We start from the raw sequence: 18,628 nt of genomic DNA on the forward strand, positions 1-18,628 counted from the left end.
AGCACATTGTTGGTTGAGGTGTTGTTTTTTCACACCTCTAGCTCAATGTCGATTGTTCACTCTCTCTGTCTGTTTGTCTCATGTTAACCCAAATCCAAACTTGACCCAGGTGAGGTCTGTTTACCTGTGTGTTAGATCTTTAAGAGCAACACAGAATTGCATTATTACACTGCTTTATTGTCATTTAGCAGATGCTCTTATCCAGAGCGACTTACATGTTACAGCTTTTACATATTATCCATTTATACAGTTGGATTTTACTGAGCACTTCTGGGTTAAGTACCTCGCCCAAGGGCACAGCAGCAGTGCCGCAGCGGGGAATCAAACCAGCAACCTTACAGTTATGAGTCCTACTCCTTACCGCTACGCCACACTGTCACCCTAAATTACAAAGACACTGTCTGATACAAGGATAGAGGGAGAGGAGAGAGGAAACAAAAGATAAAGTGGGAGACAAAAGCAGCAGAAATAGAAGGAGGTAGAAGGACAGGAAGAGAGAGAGAAAGAAAGAAACCACAATGACAGCAACCAAAAACCAAAGTGATGAAAAACGCTGATAAGCAAAGAAAGTTAGAACTGTCAGCTTTGCATCACTCACTTTCACTTTGCGCAGTGCACCATGTACTGCCCACTGGCTGCAGAACTCAGAGAGATTAACGTTTACAGAAAACCTACGCCAGCTTTAAACCAGAGGTGATCAGTGGTGTCATCACTGTGAGACACACCGCTGCCGCTCTGGCCTGGCCTTTCCAGCCCTGAAACAGCCGTTAATGGAAAACCAAAAAAAAAATCAAATTAATCAGCGAACAACTCTTTTTTTTTTTAATTTTGAAAAGCATTCCCCATACATACACACTACATGGTTCCTGTAATTGTGCATAATTCTACATGCTGCACAGTTGAACTTATATCGAATATTGTTTCCATTAGCGTTCACATTCATGCTCTGGCAACAATGCTTTTGTGTCTCCTGCAGATAACGTGCCACAGGAATGAAATGTGAGGGAGAGAGGGAGAGAGGGAGAGAGGGAGAGAGAGAGAGAGAGAGAGAGAGACGGAGAGAGAGGGAGAGAGGGAGAGAGACGGAGAGAGGGAGAGAGAAAGAGATAATTTGACTTTTAAACCCACTTTATTGGGGCATTACATCACATCACATGACATAACATTCATTGACACAGGAGACATAATTCACTCTGAACAGCAACAACAGTGACACAAACCAAAACCAGACAGACAGCCCCATACCCCAGCCCCATGGAGCCCGCAGCCCCGCCCGAAAGAGGCAGAAAGACAGCAAGGAAGCAACAGTAAGGGCCCACAGACGAGAGGGACAAAACCAACACGACAAGACAAACTACAGCAAGAAAGATGACAGCGAAACGATAACAGCAAAAGCATGAAGGAAGAAGCACACAGCCATCATGTGCATGAGAGAGACAGAAGGAGGGAGAGAGGGGGTGGGAGGTGGGGGGGGGGAAGGGGTAGAAAAGGTAGAAAGGGTCGGGAAGGAAGAAACGGATATAGGAAGAGAGAGATAGGGAGGAAGAGAGATAAAGAGATAGGAAGAGAGGGGGTGGGAGGTGGGGGGGGAGAGAAAGGGGTAGAAAAGGTAGAAAGGGTCGGGAAGGAAGAAACGGATATAGGAAGAGAGAGATAGGGAGGAAGAGAGATAAAGAGATAGGAAGAGAGAGGGGTGGGAGGTGGGGGGTGGAGAGAAAGGGGTAGAAAAGGTAGAAAGGGTCGGGAAGGAAGAAACGGATATAAAAAGAGAGAGATAGGGAGGAAGAGAGATAAAGAGATAGGAAGAGAGAGGGGGAGGTGGGGGGGGATGGGGTAGAGTGAGAGGGGGAGAGAGGGAAGGGGGGAGATACATAAAGAGGTAGGGATAGTCGAAGGCAGATAGAGATATAGCAAGGGTAAAGGGGGGTAAAGGGTAGAGAGAGATAGATAGAAGGTGGAGAGAGGGAGAGGTGGAGAGGGCCAGAGAGAGACCTTCAACGCCCTTTTATTGAGATGTAAGACTCAGGCCTTTTGTAGACAGACTTAAACACAGGTTACCCACAAGCAGAGACCATGACAAGTTATAAAGGAGGAACTCACACAAACCTGCATGCACTTCCCTTTACCTAAAAGACCCATACAACATTAGCATACAGCATTCTCCCCACACATACACAGACCGTCTCCCCCAACACACCACAGCTGTCCGAAATGGTCGAGATTGCTTAACAATCAAGAGGTGCATTGCACCCCCAGATGGACCTCAGTCCATTCCCAGTTCTGTCCTTATATCTCAAAGTCTACATTAGTATTTATTACTTTTTTTTTGATATGATGTTTTGTGCCCCCCCTCAAGGATTGCAAGTGTACCCCTCTGTATTTTCTCCAGGCACAGGAGCCTGATCTTCATATAACGTTCAGGAGGCACTGTGGTGTAGCAGTAAGGGACGGGGCTCGTAACCGAGAGGTTGCCAGTTCGATTCACCCGCCGGGCCACTGCTGCTGTACCCTTGGGCGAGGTGCTTGACCCAGAACTGCCTCAGTAAATATCCAGCAGCATGAATGAATAATGTGTAAAACTGCTACCTGTGTGAGTGACTTTGGATAAGAGCATTGGCTGAATGATAGTAACGCAATGTAATAAGGTTAAATAATGAAATCGTGCATTTTCTGTCCCCAGTCTGTGTAACAAACTGCGATCAGCTGAACCTGGGGTGCAGTAAGACCCAGCGGGGCTCTTAGTGAGCCAGCCAGGCAGGGTAAACTCCTTCTTACCGACGCTGGCATTGGCGGCGGTGGCAGATACAGACCTGAACAGCCCACATGCCGGAAGATAACAGGCCCCCGGTGACTGCACTCAGCCAGCGCTGAGGCCGCAGACGCAGAGCGGGGAGAGCAAAGCAGGGAGATCCCAACTGCCAGGCTGTAGACGGGTCTGTGAGTCACGGTGCCGAGCTCTCCCCCACGCTGCCCCCCTGAGACAGAAAACCCCGAAACCCGCAAACACCCCGCACGAGGGCCCACGCTTCCTCAACGGCGCCCAGCTCGCCCCTCTGAGGTGCGGAGTGCGGGTCGTCTGTGTGACAACACTACCATCTGTTGGAAACAAAGCGGAGGTTCATGCGGATCTGCTCACAGCGAACTCTCAGCTGCCGATGAAATGTAACGACAGAGGATGGCAGTGTGGCATTGTGGCAAGAAACAGGGCTCATAACCGAAAGATTGCCAGTTCAATTCCCCACTGGGATACATACTACCCATGGACAAGGTACTTAACCCAAAATGGCAACAGCATTAAATAACCAGCTGTATAAATAGATAACATGAAATATATATATACATATATATCAACTTATGTGAGTCACTGTGAGTCACTCTGAATAAGAACATCTGCTAAATGGATGTAATGTCATAGTGCACTCTGCATGTGTACCCCATTTTGAAGGGGGGTGCGCTTAACTAGTCCCACGTGATTGTTTTTTTTTTTTTTCTTGAAGAGAGGGGAGAGGAGAGGAGATTGGAAGAGGTGGACTGAAGGGGTGGAGCTTTAGACCAGGGCAGGAGACAAGAGGCTAGTGGAGACATGCTGGATAGAAGACAATATGATCCAAGCTTAAACCAGCCTGAGTCAGCAATGCTAGGAAATGCTCTGTATGCTGTGTACAAACAAAATGGAGAGGATTCGGGTGGGGGGGGGGGGTCGCTTCTTTAGATCTGTCTGTGATGTCACACGCCCTTTTGATTTTGACCTGTTCCAGAGCCTCCTGATGTCGTTACAGGTGCCATCAGCAAACTCATGATGTCACATCCTGTGGAGGTCAAGCCAGGCCAAAAATGGTTAAACACAATCAAAACAGCAGATTTTTCTGCGGGATCATGCCTGTTGAGCACTGCTGTGTTGGTCACTTGCTGGGCAGAATCAGCAAATGAATTTAGCTTCAGCTTGCAGAGACTTTGATCTTCATACACTTGATCTTAATATCACACGAACGGGCTGACCCTGTCTACTGTGCTCACTGTGAGCCCATCCCGTTTAGATACAGATCAGCAGAGCTGCACAACCCACATGCAACTCTGAGGTACTTTTCTGTCCCCGGCGGCAGACAAAGGAGCACGTTGTGCCAAGACTAATTCTGCCCTCGCATCCAGAGTCAGCATTTTTGTTGGGGGGGGGGACACCTATATAATCCAACGCAACAACCCAGAAAGGCTGAGTCAGCATTTTCCCGTAACCAAGTGAATTTACAAGCCGGAGGTAATCGCGCCGGGCCTAAATCACTGCGGGTTCGTGGGATGGGTCCGGTCAAGGAGCGCAACTTCGCAACCAATCATGACCCAGGCCGGTCCTATCTGAGTGAGGTTCAAGGTGCGGTCGCTCGTTTGAAAGTAAACAGCGCCCTAGATAAGCGGGGCCACCTCGCTCTCGTCACCGTTTTAAAGGTATGCGCATCAGGGTTGCGCTCATCATCATTAACGTTCGGCCGGGATAAATTTAGTTACATTCAGCTCGTCGTGGTGCAGGGGTGCGGTTTCGGTTTCTTGCGCAGCAGTTCCGCTCCATACGTATTTGCCACTTTGCCACTAAATTACTAATCACCCCAGAGCTGCTTTACCGGGATCTTTTAAGATGCGGAATATGAAAAATATTTTGATGCAATGGGAACGGAACGACCGCAGATCTCCCCTTTTTTCCGACGCGTTACGCCGATTACGCTGTGAGATGCGCAGGGGGGGGGGGGGGGGCGACGCAAGACCGCGGGAATTTCCGAATGTTGGTGAAATGACTAGAGCCGTAGGGTCTGGCAACGGGCGCGGTGGCGCTGGAGAAAGAAACGGCCCCCGTTCCGGATGAAACACGGGTGGGAACAGCTTCACGCTGAGCCGAACGTTGCACAGGGAATAAACACCTTCACCTGGGCGAGCAGTACGCACGTCTGTTCGTTCCACGTTTTTATTTGTTACGCGTCGGAAATTTTTAGGTTACTGTTTAAAGAACCCTTTAAAGGTCTGCAGTCTAGCGTATTGGCTGTAACCGGTTAGGGACAGGCCGCGGCGCTCGGTTCATTCGGAGCGATAACGTTACGTCAATACCGGAGTTTACACTCTGAGCTGTGGCCTGGGGAGATAACGTGACAGACGTCACAGCAGAAGAAGGTCTGTGTTTTAGAATCAAAAGACTGGAAAATGGAAAAATCAAATATTTTAAAACAATAATGATAATAAATAGAAGAAAAAGCTTCTAATATCTGTTTTGATTCATTTGATATTTAGAGGTAGGTAACTCCAAAGTACAGGTAATATACATTACTTGCAGAGGTTACAAGTTTATCCATTTATACAGCTGGATATTTACTGAGGCAGTTGTGGGTTAAGTACCTTGCCCAAGGGTACAACAGCAGTGCCCCAGCGGGGAATCGAACCGGCAACCCTACTCATAGCCGCTACGCCACACCGCTGCCTATGGGGAACAACCATGAGGAAGACATACTCATACAGCAGTCTGCAGCCTTTGCACCGGATAAAGTCACTTACATTTTTCATCATTTACATTTACATTTATTCATTTAGCATTATTCATTTATCACTTTCATTGAATACTGTGCTGATGTAAAAAAAGCTCGTCAACACCCAAGGTGTAAGGCATTTAAGCTAGGACACGCTAGGACACACCATGCCACACACACACACACACACACACCGCCCCTACACCATCTCCCTGGATCTTCCACGAGGTCGGCCAGCTGTGCAGTAAACCTCCTTCACCACAAAAGCAAAACAAGGAGTATATTTTTTTCGAATCGTTTTAATCTTTTCTTAAAAAAAAAAAAAAAGTTTTCCATGATCTTAACAGACTGAATGGTTCTCCTCGATACCCTTCTGACAGACATACAAACTCTGAACCCAGGAAAATATCACAAAACCAAAAACAGCAACAAAAATAGAATACAGAAAAATCAACAAACTCTCGCTGAACTGCAAGTCAGCGCTTTAAAAAAAAAACAAAGAATAGGTATCTATGGCACATGACATCCAACTGTTACCATGGAAACAAAACAAAACAAACAAAAAAAAGTTGAATACATTAAAAGGCCTGAAGGAATGAAGTTTTTTTTTTTTTTTGCATTTATTGTTTTGTTACTTATTTTTCCAATAACCAAATGAACAACGAAAATCATTTCAGATAATCTGATGTGGACTCCACTGCCAAGAGAAATATGAGACAAAGCTGAACAAACTCTTTCCTTGCTGTTCATGTGTGTTTCCCCCCCACCTGTAATTGCTAAGACAGAGCTAAGGGCTTGTCTCCACACCCCCCATGCACTTCCCACATCGCAATGTTTCGGTGTGTGTGTCGAACCTTTTAAACACTTAAAATGTACTGTGATCAAACAATGAGGATTAAGTCGGTATACACTGAAGAAATCAAGCTAAAACATTATAAACTTGAGCATCTTTATTGTGGAAAATGATTCAAGTGTCTACTTCCTGTTTTTTTTTTGTACATATCCTGCCCCCTCCCCACCCGCCCCCCCCAACACCACCCCTCCCAACCCCCCACGTCATCTCACTTCATCTTCATTTGGAAAAATCCAGACAACCCCCCCCCTTTCCAAAAAGCAACATGTGCCTCCTACTCACTATACAATACAGGCACTGGAGTAAAACACTATCAGAGAAAACATAAGATTCAACTGGAGATTTCATATGGTGCCAACCCAACCCCACTTCCACTGTCTGCAATGATACGAGCAGCAATCAGCACTGCACTACAATCCACCAAGAACAATGAAACAAATTATAATGCTTTTTGCTTAATTTTTTTCCGTTTTTTGATTCAATTTCATATATTTTCGCTTTTCACACAGACTGCAGCTTTTATGAAGTGCGCAACATTACGTGTCAGAGGACGACGAGCTGAATGTGAAAAGGACCACCTCACGCACTGTTACCGAGAGTGTCTACCTGGATTATTACAACACAAAGAGAGTCGGTCAGTACTCCACAAAACTGTTACGTGACAGGGAGAGCACACCTCGTCCGAGCGTGTCAGACTGCAGGCGTAACGCCCTGCTGAAAGTGTGCTGCACCCCGCGTGCCGTTATACTGGAAGTGTAGTGTGTTCCGGCGTAATGCAGCAGGGAGAGCCGTTACGTGCTCCGGTGCGCCAGCGACGCTGAACGCCTGACGTGGTGTACGGCGAGAGAACTGTGATGTGAACGTGGAGGCGTAATGGGGACCGGTGTAACAAGGTGCCCTGGTGCGATGTAATGCAGAAAGCGTAACGCATCCCTCGCGATACCCGGCGGGGGGAGCGATCGCGGCGTCCTCGTACGAAGGAACAGGAAAGCGTTAACAGGGAGAGAGGGAGGGCGAGGTGTCCCGGTGTACCGTGACGCTGGAGGCGTAACATCTCCCCGCGTGATGGGGTGTAATGTGACGGGTAGCCGGGCGGCTTTGCGTGTGACCTTGCGTTTCTTTAGCCTTCAGTGTTGCTTCTGCGTGTTACATGTCCCTTTGTCACTAAAGTACTCTCCTGAGAGGAACACGGAAGGCGACGGGCAGTCAGACACACTTTCCCTCTTCAATAACAACCATCATAAAAGCTCAACCGAAGATGAACACCAGAGAGAGCCTCCTGCATTCTCACACCGACTGTAAGGTGTACGTTACTCTGCTCAGAACAGCGCTAGGCAGATCTGATCCGTTCGATGGATAAATGTATTTTTTATGGTTCAATTAACACTTTCTGGACAAAAAAATGCATATTATATTTTTATTTCGTTAACTACCTAGTTTTTGATATATGGTGAATAGAAAGAAATTGTATTTATATATAAAAAGAAAAAAAATGATACATGTTAAATGGATTTCAGCACTCAAAGAAAGGGTTTGGCATAGACAGCTGAACAGGGAGGCTGGGAAAGGGGGCGGGGACAATAATTATAATAAAAAAAGCTCTTTACAGTAATCCTACAAAATGAAAACAAAACAAAATTAGCACAACGGCCTGTGCTACCAACATAACTGATTATTTTTTTTGTTTCTTTTTGTTGTATATATAATATATATTTATATTGTGTGTACAGGTCAGAAGCATAAGGCAAGTTCTCCTGTCCTGAGAAAATTACAAAAAATCTCAAGATCAAGTTTAAGTGAACCCCAGCTCACCCCTCCGAGCCCGACTCAGTCCCCCTGAAAGATCACGCTCACGTCTTCCCTCCAAATGAAAAAATAAGGAAAGAAAAACAACAACAGAAAAGGAAGAGCTCTCTGTCTTGCGATACCCCCCCCCAGCCCAACCCCCCCACCCCCACTCCCAAAAAAAAAAAAAAGTCCAACATGTGACCGCTTCCTCAGTTCTGACATCACTTTTGCGTTTCGGTTGATTTCGCTTTTGTGAAATTTCCGGAGGGTTCCCCCCCCGCTGTGCCCGCTCTCTGACCGCCAGTCCGGTCTGCGGGTCAGTCTGCCGTTGCCACGAGCGACAGGTACGGCCGAGCCGGAGGGGAGGAGGGGTCGGACCCCTCCCTGGGGCGCCACGCCCACACGAAAGGAGGAGCACTCGATGAGTCCTTGTCCTGCAGTCACGCGGTCTCCGCCTCACAGTGAGGGGGGTTACGGAGGGGTTAGGGGCGTGGCCTCCCTCCTGGCCCCTGACCCCGACTCTCACTGTAATTCCTGCTCCAGGACTTTTCCCGCCCCTGTTCTTCTTACTCTCAAAGAAAGTCTTCAGTTTGTGATTCCAGCCCACGTTCTGGGGGGGGGGGGGGGGGTCTAATTTTATTTTTGTATTTTTTTTTTTTTTTTTATTTGTTTCTTTTCATTTTATGTCTGTATTTGCAAGTTGTTTTTTTTTTTATTCTGCATTTTACTCCCTCTGTTCAGGTTCAAAACAGGTTCTCCTCAAAGATGGCCATCAGGTCACTCTGGAAGTTCATGTCTATGGTGGCAGCCATCTGTGGAGAGGGGGGAACGGATTACACATAATAACATACACACTTACACACACAAATACACACACACAAACACACACACACACACGTATATAAACAGCTTCTCACCGCCTCTCTCCTCCTCCTCTCCTGCTCACGGCGGCGTGCTAGCTCCCTCTGCTGGTCGAGTGCGCTCTGGGTGCTGGAGGGCGGCTGGCTGGGAGGCTGCGGCGGCTGTGCGTCCGGGGCCGGCTGCGCCTGCGCCGCCTGCGGGGGCTGCGTCTGCACAGTCTGCACCTGCTGCTGCTGCTGCTGCTGCTGCTCCTGCCGCCTGCGTGACTCTTCCTGCTGCCTGCGGCTCGGCTCCAGGGCCTCTTCCTCCTCTCGGCTGCTGGGGAGGGGGGGCTCAGCATGAGGGACCATTCACGTGATGGGCTGGGGCAATCCCAGTCCCAACCAATCAAATCGCTTTGGTCTCCACAGCAAACCTCTATGATTGGTTTGTATCAGCGACAGCCACCAGTAGCCCCCACTGCTCTGAACCAATCAAATCGCTTTGGTCTCCATGGTAAACTGATGCGGTTGGTTCAGATCAGCGATGGCCGCTGGCAGCCCTGATCGTTAAGCGGCGCTAGAGACTGTTATGCTGGGTTTGGCTCTGACCAGTAACACCCTGACTTAACTGGTCAAGGCTGTAATGTACGGGTCAGAAATATGTATGTGTCCAGGAAACCATGTGCTTCGTATGTGACAGGCTACACAAATAGTTAAGAGCACAGAATGTTAATGGCTAGGACCCACCTCTTCAGAATGCATCTCGGTTCCACTTCAATCCTCACCCCCAGAGACCTGCTACCTCTAGTATTTGATGACTAATTAATTTTACGCGTGGTACTGCGATGCATTTTGATTCCGTGCTCTAGAGACTGTTGCATCATCGTATACCTGACTTCTGTCAGGATGCACAAGTTAGCTTGTGGTAAGGCTTGAATAATGTCATGCTCATGCTCACTGATCTGGGAGTGCTGTTAGCCTGGTCTGACACTGCTGCTCATTCAGCTTGGAATGGATGCACTTATGTTCCGTTGTGCTGGAAGTCGCTCTGGATGAGAGCGTCCGCTAAATGAATGCAATGTAACGTGACGTAATGGCACGCGAAGCTTTGTCTGCACGCTGCGCGCTCGGGAGACTTTCGCTCACCGCAGCTTCTCCTGCTCCCTGCGGAGGCGCTCTTTCTCGGCCTGCTCCGCCTGGGCCTTCAGGGCCTTCTCCCGCTCCTCCTTCTCGCGGGCGGCGCGGCGGAACTGCTCGAAGCTGTCGCTCGACGACTTCAGCGTGGACGAGGGCGCGGACGCCGACTTCTGCGCAAGGCTGGCCCACGGACCCATGTTCTTCAGCTTCACATCCTGAGAGAGGGAGGGGAAGAAAGAGGGGGGGAGAGACAGGAGGGAGCGAGGGAGAGAGACAGAGAGAGAGAAGGAATGAGAGAAGGGGGGGAAGGGGAGAGAGGGAGAGAGAGAGAGAGAGAAGAAATGGGGGGGAGAGGGAAAGAGGGAGAGAGAGGCAGGGATAGGGAAGATGAGCGAGAGAGGGAGGAAGAGAGAGGAAGCGGAGGAAGAGACAGGAGGGAAAGAAGTGGAGAGTTAGAGAGAGGGAGTGAAAGAGAGGTGGAGATACAGAAAGAGAGAGGGAGAGAAGATGAGAAGGAGGGGGAGGAAGAGAGGGAGAGAGGAACGGGGGGTGAGAGAGAAAAGGAGACACAAGGAGTAGAAAGACAGAAGAGAGAAGCAGGGACAGAGATGGTGAGTGACCAACCAGCACAACAAACTAGCATGATATTGGACTATTATCCATCACATCATCACTGATTCATTTCATTGCTCCTTTAATTAATATCATCACTGCTGCCAGTTGTACTTTCTGTGCTGCTTCTCTCCCTGCGGCTCCTAATGCTACAGCTTCACTGGCAGGACCAGCGTAACGTGGGGACACTCCCAGGCTCTTCCTGCGGTTGGGAGCAGAGGGGACCCACCTTCTTGGGGGCGATGGGGGTCTTGGGCTCCTGTTTGAGTTTGTCCTTGTCCTGCAGGGATGGGGGCAGGGCGCCCGGCTCAGAGGAGCGGATCACAGGCCGAGAGCTCTCCATGGGCTTCATGTCCGACCCTGAGCAGAGAGACGTGTCAACTGTGGAACACGCTTACCTACACATTACATTGATTCATAAGGCAGACGCTTCTGATACAAAGCCACTTACAAGTGAGGCAGAGTAAAACACAAGCAAACAACCGTTCACATGCACACACATGCACACATGCACACACAGACACACACGTGCACACATGCACACACGTGCACACAGACACACACGTGCACACAGACACACACGTGCACACATGCACACACGTGCACACAGACACACACGTGCACACATGCACACACATGCACACACACACACGTGCACACATGCACACACGTGCACACATGCACACACGTGCACACATGCACACACGTGCACACATGCACACACATGCACACAGACACAGACGTGCACACAGACACAGACGTGCACACAGACACAGACGTGCACACATACACACACGTGCACACATGCACACACGTGCACACATGCACACACGTGCACACATACACACAAGTGCACACATACACACACGTACACACAGACACACACGTGCACAGACACACACGTGCACACATACACACACGTGCACACAGACACACACGTGCACACAGACACACACGTGCACACATACACACACGTGCACACATACACACACGTGCACACAAACACACACGTGCACACATACACACACGTGCACACATACACACACGTGCACACAAACACACACGTGCACACACGTGCACACACATGCACACATGCACACACGTGCACACATACACACACGTGCACACATACACACACGTGCACACAGACACACATACACACACGTGCACACAGACACACACGTGCACACGCGCGTGCATGCACAGACACAGACACAGAGCTGTGTGTGGCTGGGACTCACTTTGTGGGCCCGGGCCCGGCTGGAGGGGCTTGCTGTCGGGGTGTTTCTGGGGCGGCTCCTGCCGCAGTGGGGGGCTGAAGGGCTCCCCCCGGATCACCGGGGATGGGGGCAGCTTCTCCTCTTTCATCCCTCCATGGGATGGGGGGGGCCGCTGCTCCTGAAACACACACTCAATCACTACACACACAGCGATACGCTCCCCTTCTCTTTCTCTCTCTCTATCTCTCACACACACACACACACACACACACACACACACACACAGCAATACGTTTCCCTGCTCTCTCTCTCTCTCTCTCTCTCTCACACACACACACAGCAATACGTTTCCCTGCTCTCTCTCACACACACACACACACACACACACACACACACACACACACACACACACACACAGACACGCACGCACGTACACACACACACAGGCACGTGCACGCACGCGCACACACACACACACACACACACACACACACACACACTCTCTGCAGAGAGAGTCACACAGCACTCACAGGTTTCTTGGGCTGCTGCAAGCTGTGTGGGGGGGACTGGTGGCCTGTGGGGGGGTACAGGGGCATCTGGGGGGAATGCATCATCAGAGGGGAGGGGTTCTCCCTCACGTGTCCTATCAAAGAGCAAGAGGGAGGGGTTAATCACTGTTATTCAGAGTGACTTACACAGGTTTCAGTTTTACCCATTTATACAGCTGAATTCTTAAGCCAAGTGTGGGTTCAGTACCTCGCCCAGGGGTGAGGTACTTAGTGCTCCTGCCAGGTATTGAACCAGCAACCTTTCGGTTACCAGCCCGGCTCCTTTACCACTACAGCGCACTGCTGCCCAGAGACAACCGTGTGGCAATACTGTGCATCCTGTCAAACTGTCACAATCCCGGAAACGGCTGACTGGGAGACACATGGCTCGCAGGCTAAAGCTGCCCCAGACTCTTCCACATTTGGCGTTCAAAACTGTAGGCCATCACTTCTAATGTGTCGTCGCAAGAATGGTACAGTGCTGTCCGTTTTCTGCCCATCAGATATGCGATACTGTCCCTGCGCTGAACTGCTACCTGAAGACTGACTGTTTCTCTTAGAAACAGGATCACCGCCCGAGCAGACTGTCATGTCCGTGCTGGTGATCGAGAGCTATGACCAGGGGCTTTGAGAGTTTGAAGTGCACACGCTGGCTTTATCACAATAAATATGATTTCCTGTAACCTTACAAAACCCTTACAAAATCACTGAACCACTGAGTGGTCGGAACTGGTGGCTTTTTGTTGTGTGTGCTGATTTGTATGAGAATGTGTCATTTTGTGTGTGCGTGTGTGAGAGTGTGTGTGTGTGTGTGTGTGTGTGTGTGTGTGTGTGTGATAGCGTGCATACGTCTGTACGAGCGTGCGCATGTTAGAATGTCTCACCGGCGCTGTAGGGGTCAGGCTTGTGTTGCCGTGGAGATGGGTGGTGGTGTTGCTGGATCAGCTGCTGCTTGGCCTGGGGGGGCGGTGCCTTGTGCGTCTGCGGGGGCTGCGTCTGCGTGGGCTGCGTCTGCGGGGGCTGCGTGGGGCCCTGCGGGTAGGACAGCTGCTGCATGTGCTGCAGGTGTCTCTGCTGCTGCTGCTGAGAGGTCTGCGACTGGGGGGTCTGCGCAGCCGTCTGCTGCTGCTGCAGGGTCTGCGCAGACGGCTGCGGAGGCGGCGGCTGCTGTTGCACCTGCACAGACTGCAGGAGCGGGGCCGGCGGCTGGGGCTGGGGGGGGCGGCGGCGGCGCGGGCTGGCGGCCCTGCAGGTGCTGCAGGTACAGCTGCACCTGGCTGAGGGGCAGGCCGGCGGGCTCCTCGTCGTCCTCCAGCAGGGCCTGGGGCGGCTGCGCCGATAGCAGCCCCAGCGGGGCCAGCGGGGCGGGGGAGGGAATGCGGGGCCGCGGGGGCTGCTGCGGGGGCGGGGCCTGCAGGGGGGGCTGCGGAGGGTGCAGGACGTGGGGGGGCAGGTGCTGCTGCTGCTGCTGGGGAGGGGGGGCCGGCTGGGCGGGTGGCTGCGGGGGTTTGGGAGGGAGGGGGGCGGCACGGTTACTGGGGCGAGAGGGCTGCTGGGGCATGGCGTTGTGGAGCGCTGTGAAGGAGAGAGAAAGAGAAAGAGAAAGAGAGAGCGGGAGCGGGAGAGAGAGAGAGAGAGAGAGAGAGAGAGGGGGGGGGAGAGAGAAAAAAGGGAGCAGAGAGACGGGGAGGGAGGGAGAGAGAGAGAGAGAGAGAGAGAGAGAGAGAGAGAGGACAGGAGGGGGGAGAAAATGAGAGACAAGAAGATTAGCCTTTAGAGCCATATTTACACTGACAGTTATACAGTTAAGTAACTCACAATGACCTCATTTTATTTACCAGCTGATCAATCAATAACAGAGCAGCGTGAAACCACCTTATAACGCAGGAGCTGAGCTGGAGAGGGACACGCCCTGACCTCTGACCTTTGACCCCTGCCGAGGACGGGGTGGCGTGAGCGTACCTGGAGAGGGCATGACGGTGCGCTGGTTGAGGAAGGGGTGGGTCTCCATGGGCGGGTGGGCGTTGAGGTGCGGGGGCGCGGGCGGGGGCGGGGAGGGCTCGCTGTGCTGGTGGGACAGGTGCATGAGTGGCTGGCTGAAGTGGGGCAGGGGGTCCAGGCCGCCCCCCAGCAGCTGGGAGGCCTCCAGCGTGACCGGAGGGGGCGCGTAGGCTGGTGGGGAGGGGTGCTGCTTCAGCTGCGGGGCGGGTTGCACCACAGGCACCTGGGGTGGAGGCGGGGCCAGGGCCTGGGGGGCGCCCCCTCCCATCGGCTGGTGGTGCGGCTTCTTCCCCTCCTTCCCGGAGTGACCCTTCTTCTTCTGCTTCTGAGCCATGCCTGAGAGAGAGAGAGAGAGAGAGAGAGAGAGAGAGAGAGAGACGCTCGGCTTGAGGCGGGGAAGAGGGGCACTTTCCGACAACAACATGACAAACACAGCCATGTAAAGGAACATTTAACCCCCCCCCCCCCTTTACACCTGAAATGTGTATAGTCTGTGTAGAATCCCAGCTGTAAGGGCGTTTTCCTTTTCTGAATGGCAAAGGTGTGTTGTGTCTGTACGCGCTTGCGTACGTGTATGGTTGCGCTCAAGGACAAGGTGGCTACCGTAGGGTGTGTTGAGTGTCAGTGGCTGTTCGGCATGTCTTTGTCTGTGAGAGAGGCACGCTGCATGATGGGAGTCTGAAAAGACAAGAGTGACCCCCCCTTCTCCCATTTCTGCTGTCCCGTTACCCTACGTTCGCACCGGGAGCGACGAGAGCGTCAAAGCAACTGAAAGTCATTCATTTTCTATGTGAACCAGTGTCTCTCTGCGGCGAGCAGCGGCATGGCCGTTGGTGGCGCGTCCTGGACGGTGTGGGCGTCCAGAATAAAGTTGATGTCCAACTTTATGGTAATGAGCTATGATGTGGTTCGGCAGCAACCAACCGGAATTTAGAAGTTCTTCCCTCTAGAGAACTCTAGAGAGCACAGGCGTGTAAACTTTTGTTCCCACCAAACATTAGTGCCCAAGCACAATGGAGGAGAGTAATTATAATTGTTCATTTCTTTCCTTCATCGATTGATTTCCTATCTTCACATTTAAAAGATTTCATGAAGTTAACTGATACCCTACTTGTGGTCAGCCGGCACAAAGACACCGGCTGACACGTTTGTTTGCTTTGCGGCCCCCTTAAATAACATGCGCAAGCATTCCGAGCAAACTTGTAGCCGCCTATTTCATCTACGTCAGAGCGTCCACTTCTTTCACGCTCCCGGCGTGAACGCAGGGTTACGCCGGCATTTTCCAAGCAAACGCAGAGCTGCGTTATTCTGGCGGCAAGGCACACAGATACGCATCACAGCCTGTGAGACCCTGACCACAGACACATTCAGACAGAATCCGAGGGAGCTCCTGGGGTATGACACTACAAAGGGAGAGAGGTGACGAATTTCATACCCCGAGTATCATCTGATTTTCGCTGTCATCACTTCAGGTAAAACCCTGAACTTTGCGGTCTCATTGTCACGTCCCAGCAAATGCATTTGTTTTGTCTGTATTTGTATTACATTTCAGGCCTGTAAAGCCGTTTGAACTCGTGGGGAGAGGGAGGTGGTTCTGAGGCTGTCTTCTGACGGCTACTCATTGAACCATCAAATCTAAATTTCAGCATTTAGACATTTACTGAAAAAGCACACACCACATTTTCTCTGTGTGAGGGCATGTTTTTAAAAAGCTTTTTTGGAGAAATCCGTAGCGCGTTCCCAATAACGCTCAACGCCGTTCGGCTCATAACTCATCGGCATCATTCCCTCTTCAGTGCACATCCTCTAATCTCATTTACACGCAGTCATTTAGTCGGCGCGCTAAAGCATCAGTACAAACGGTGCATCCAATTAAGCTGCAAGAACAAGGGAATATTCTGAACACAACCAACATCATCCAAACATGAAAAGGTCTTTGCATATATTACTGTTTTTCTGCAGTTATATCCCGTATACGCACTCTGTATTTCTGCATGTATGCTATGTTTTTTCTGCAGTCTGGCCTATCCCATACATGTATTCCTTGTCTCTGTAGTCCTCTGTATACATTACATGACATTACAGTCATTTAGCAGGCACTCCAGAGAGACCGACGCAAGTTACATTTTCCATTTACACAGCTGGATATTTACTAATATAGTTCTGGGTTATGCACCTTGACCGAGGGTACAGCAGCAGTGCCCCAGTGGGGAATGGAACCAGCAACCTTATGAGCCCTGCATCTTACCACTACGCCACACTGCTGCCCACTGCTGTACCATGTTACATACGCAACTACGCAGTCAGAACTGGTCAAGCAATGCTAGCATTCACATGAGAGCATACTGGGGAGGCACAGGCCAGCCGAAATGCAGAGCACCGACATCAGTTACAATTTTCACATGCCATCCATTTACACAGCTGGATATTTACTGAGGCAATTGTGGGTTGAGTACCTTGCCCAAGGGTACAGCAGCAGTGTCCCGGCAGGGAATCCAGCTACGCTGCTGTCCTCATGTCAAAGTTTGTCACTGCATAATATACATATGACATATGACATTACCCTGTGGCATCTGGCTCTGTCAGTTAGTACGTGCATAATCGCTATGCCTTCAAACTGGCGTTACAGGTTTTCCAACACTTCAGTTGACAAAACAATCGCTTTAAATTAAAACGTTACCACCAGCGTTGAGATGAGCTTACAGGTCTAACCATGAGAGCAGGTTTACTGTGGCATTAAACCGGTTTTAAACAGCTGCTGCCACAGGCGGTTTGACTTTGTTGTTCATAATTCAGCAGGATTAAGCAGACAGCATCTAGCACTCGTACTACTGCAACGTGTGTTTAAATCCCTGTATCTGCCACAGAGGATCAACATCACCACCCGTTTCAGAGAGGAACCAAACAGAGGCTGGATATCTGACCAAACCACCACCTTCTCCCCCATTCGCCTGGTAATGAAAGACACTAATCTGATTACATGAGAACAATGTATTCCCGATAATGCAGCAACGGGAGACAGCTTCATCCTGTTCACCTGCCACTTGTCCCCGATTCTCCACTGACCCAGACACGCTGGCCAGACGTTCTCGCTCATAACCCTCTCTATCTGTGGCTCTTCCACTCGTAACCTTTTCTGTTCATTCATGGCCATGTCTTGCCCATAACCCTCTCCCTTACACACTTACCCATAACCTGCTTGTTTCCATAACCTCCATAATCCTCTCCACTCTGACTCATAACTCTTTCACCTACAGACTCGCCCTCTTACTCACCTTTTGCCTGTAACACTCTCTCCTAATGCCTTTGCTACCCATAACCCTCTCTACTCACAACCCACTCACCCATAACCTTCTTTAAACTGACGCTCCTGCCCATAACCCTCTCTCCTCCTGACTCTTCTCTCCATAACCCTTGTGACTCACGACTCACTCACCCATAACCCTCTCTTCTCACAGCATGACCAACATCTTCAATGACAAAGCAACATCTTTTATGTTTGTCATATTACGTACTTCTATTGTTAATGTAGATGAGAACAGCACGTCAGTATCTTAAGTGAGTGAAAATGATGGAGAAAAGCAGAAGCTAGGCAGAGAGGAGGGGCCAGGGGAAAATGGGTGGGGCCATGCCAAGATGGGAGGAGTCAGAGAGAAAGCAGGAGGGGTCAGGCAGAGAGAGGCCAGGCTGAGAGAGGCCAGGCTGAGTTTCCTATGGTCACAACTGGTTCTGTATCTTACCCGTCTCGGAGTCCTCGCTGTCAGAGGAGCTGGACTCACTGCTGCTGCCCGAGTCTGACGAAGAGCCCGTCTTCATCTTCATCACCTCCATCGTTTTCTCTGCCACTGCAGGGAATAAGAGGGTCAGCACCTCAAACACACATGCACACACGCACAACACACACATACACACTCACACACACTCACACACACTCACACACACTCACACACGCACAGCATATACACACACACACACTCACACTAACACACACACACCCACACACACACACTCATACACCCACACACACTCACAGCATATACACACACACACACACACACTCACACACCCACTCACACACACACACACACTCACACACACACACTCACACACACTCACAGCATAT

At 50.6% G+C, this 18,628-nt stretch overlaps 1 protein-coding gene across 1 annotated transcript in view; it reads right to left on the minus strand.

The window, feature by feature from the left end:
* Positions 1–8,842: 8,842 nt before the first annotated feature.
* The window catches only part of LOC118774167 (bromodomain-containing protein 4-like), a 31,724-nt gene continuing 21,938 nt past the window's right edge, over positions 8,843–18,628 (minus strand). Inside the window, 10 exon segments of the mRNA XM_036523325.1 lie at positions 8,843–8,957; positions 9,063–9,321; positions 10,134–10,339; positions 10,966–11,096; positions 11,978–12,134; positions 12,487–12,599; positions 13,389–13,726; positions 13,728–14,079; positions 14,467–14,841; positions 18,246–18,350. Coding sequence (XP_036379218.1) covers positions 8,889–8,957; positions 9,063–9,321; positions 10,134–10,339; positions 10,966–11,096; positions 11,978–12,134; positions 12,487–12,599; positions 13,389–13,726; positions 13,728–14,079; positions 14,467–14,841; positions 18,246–18,350 — 2,105 coding nt within the window. The 3' untranslated portion in view covers positions 8,843–8,888.

The sequence above is a fragment of the Megalops cyprinoides genome, chromosome 1 (genome assembly GCF_013368585.1).
Source record: "Megalops cyprinoides isolate fMegCyp1 chromosome 1, fMegCyp1.pri, whole genome shotgun sequence".
NCBI classification, from domain to species: Eukaryota; Metazoa; Chordata; class Actinopteri; order Elopiformes; family Megalopidae; genus Megalops; species Megalops cyprinoides.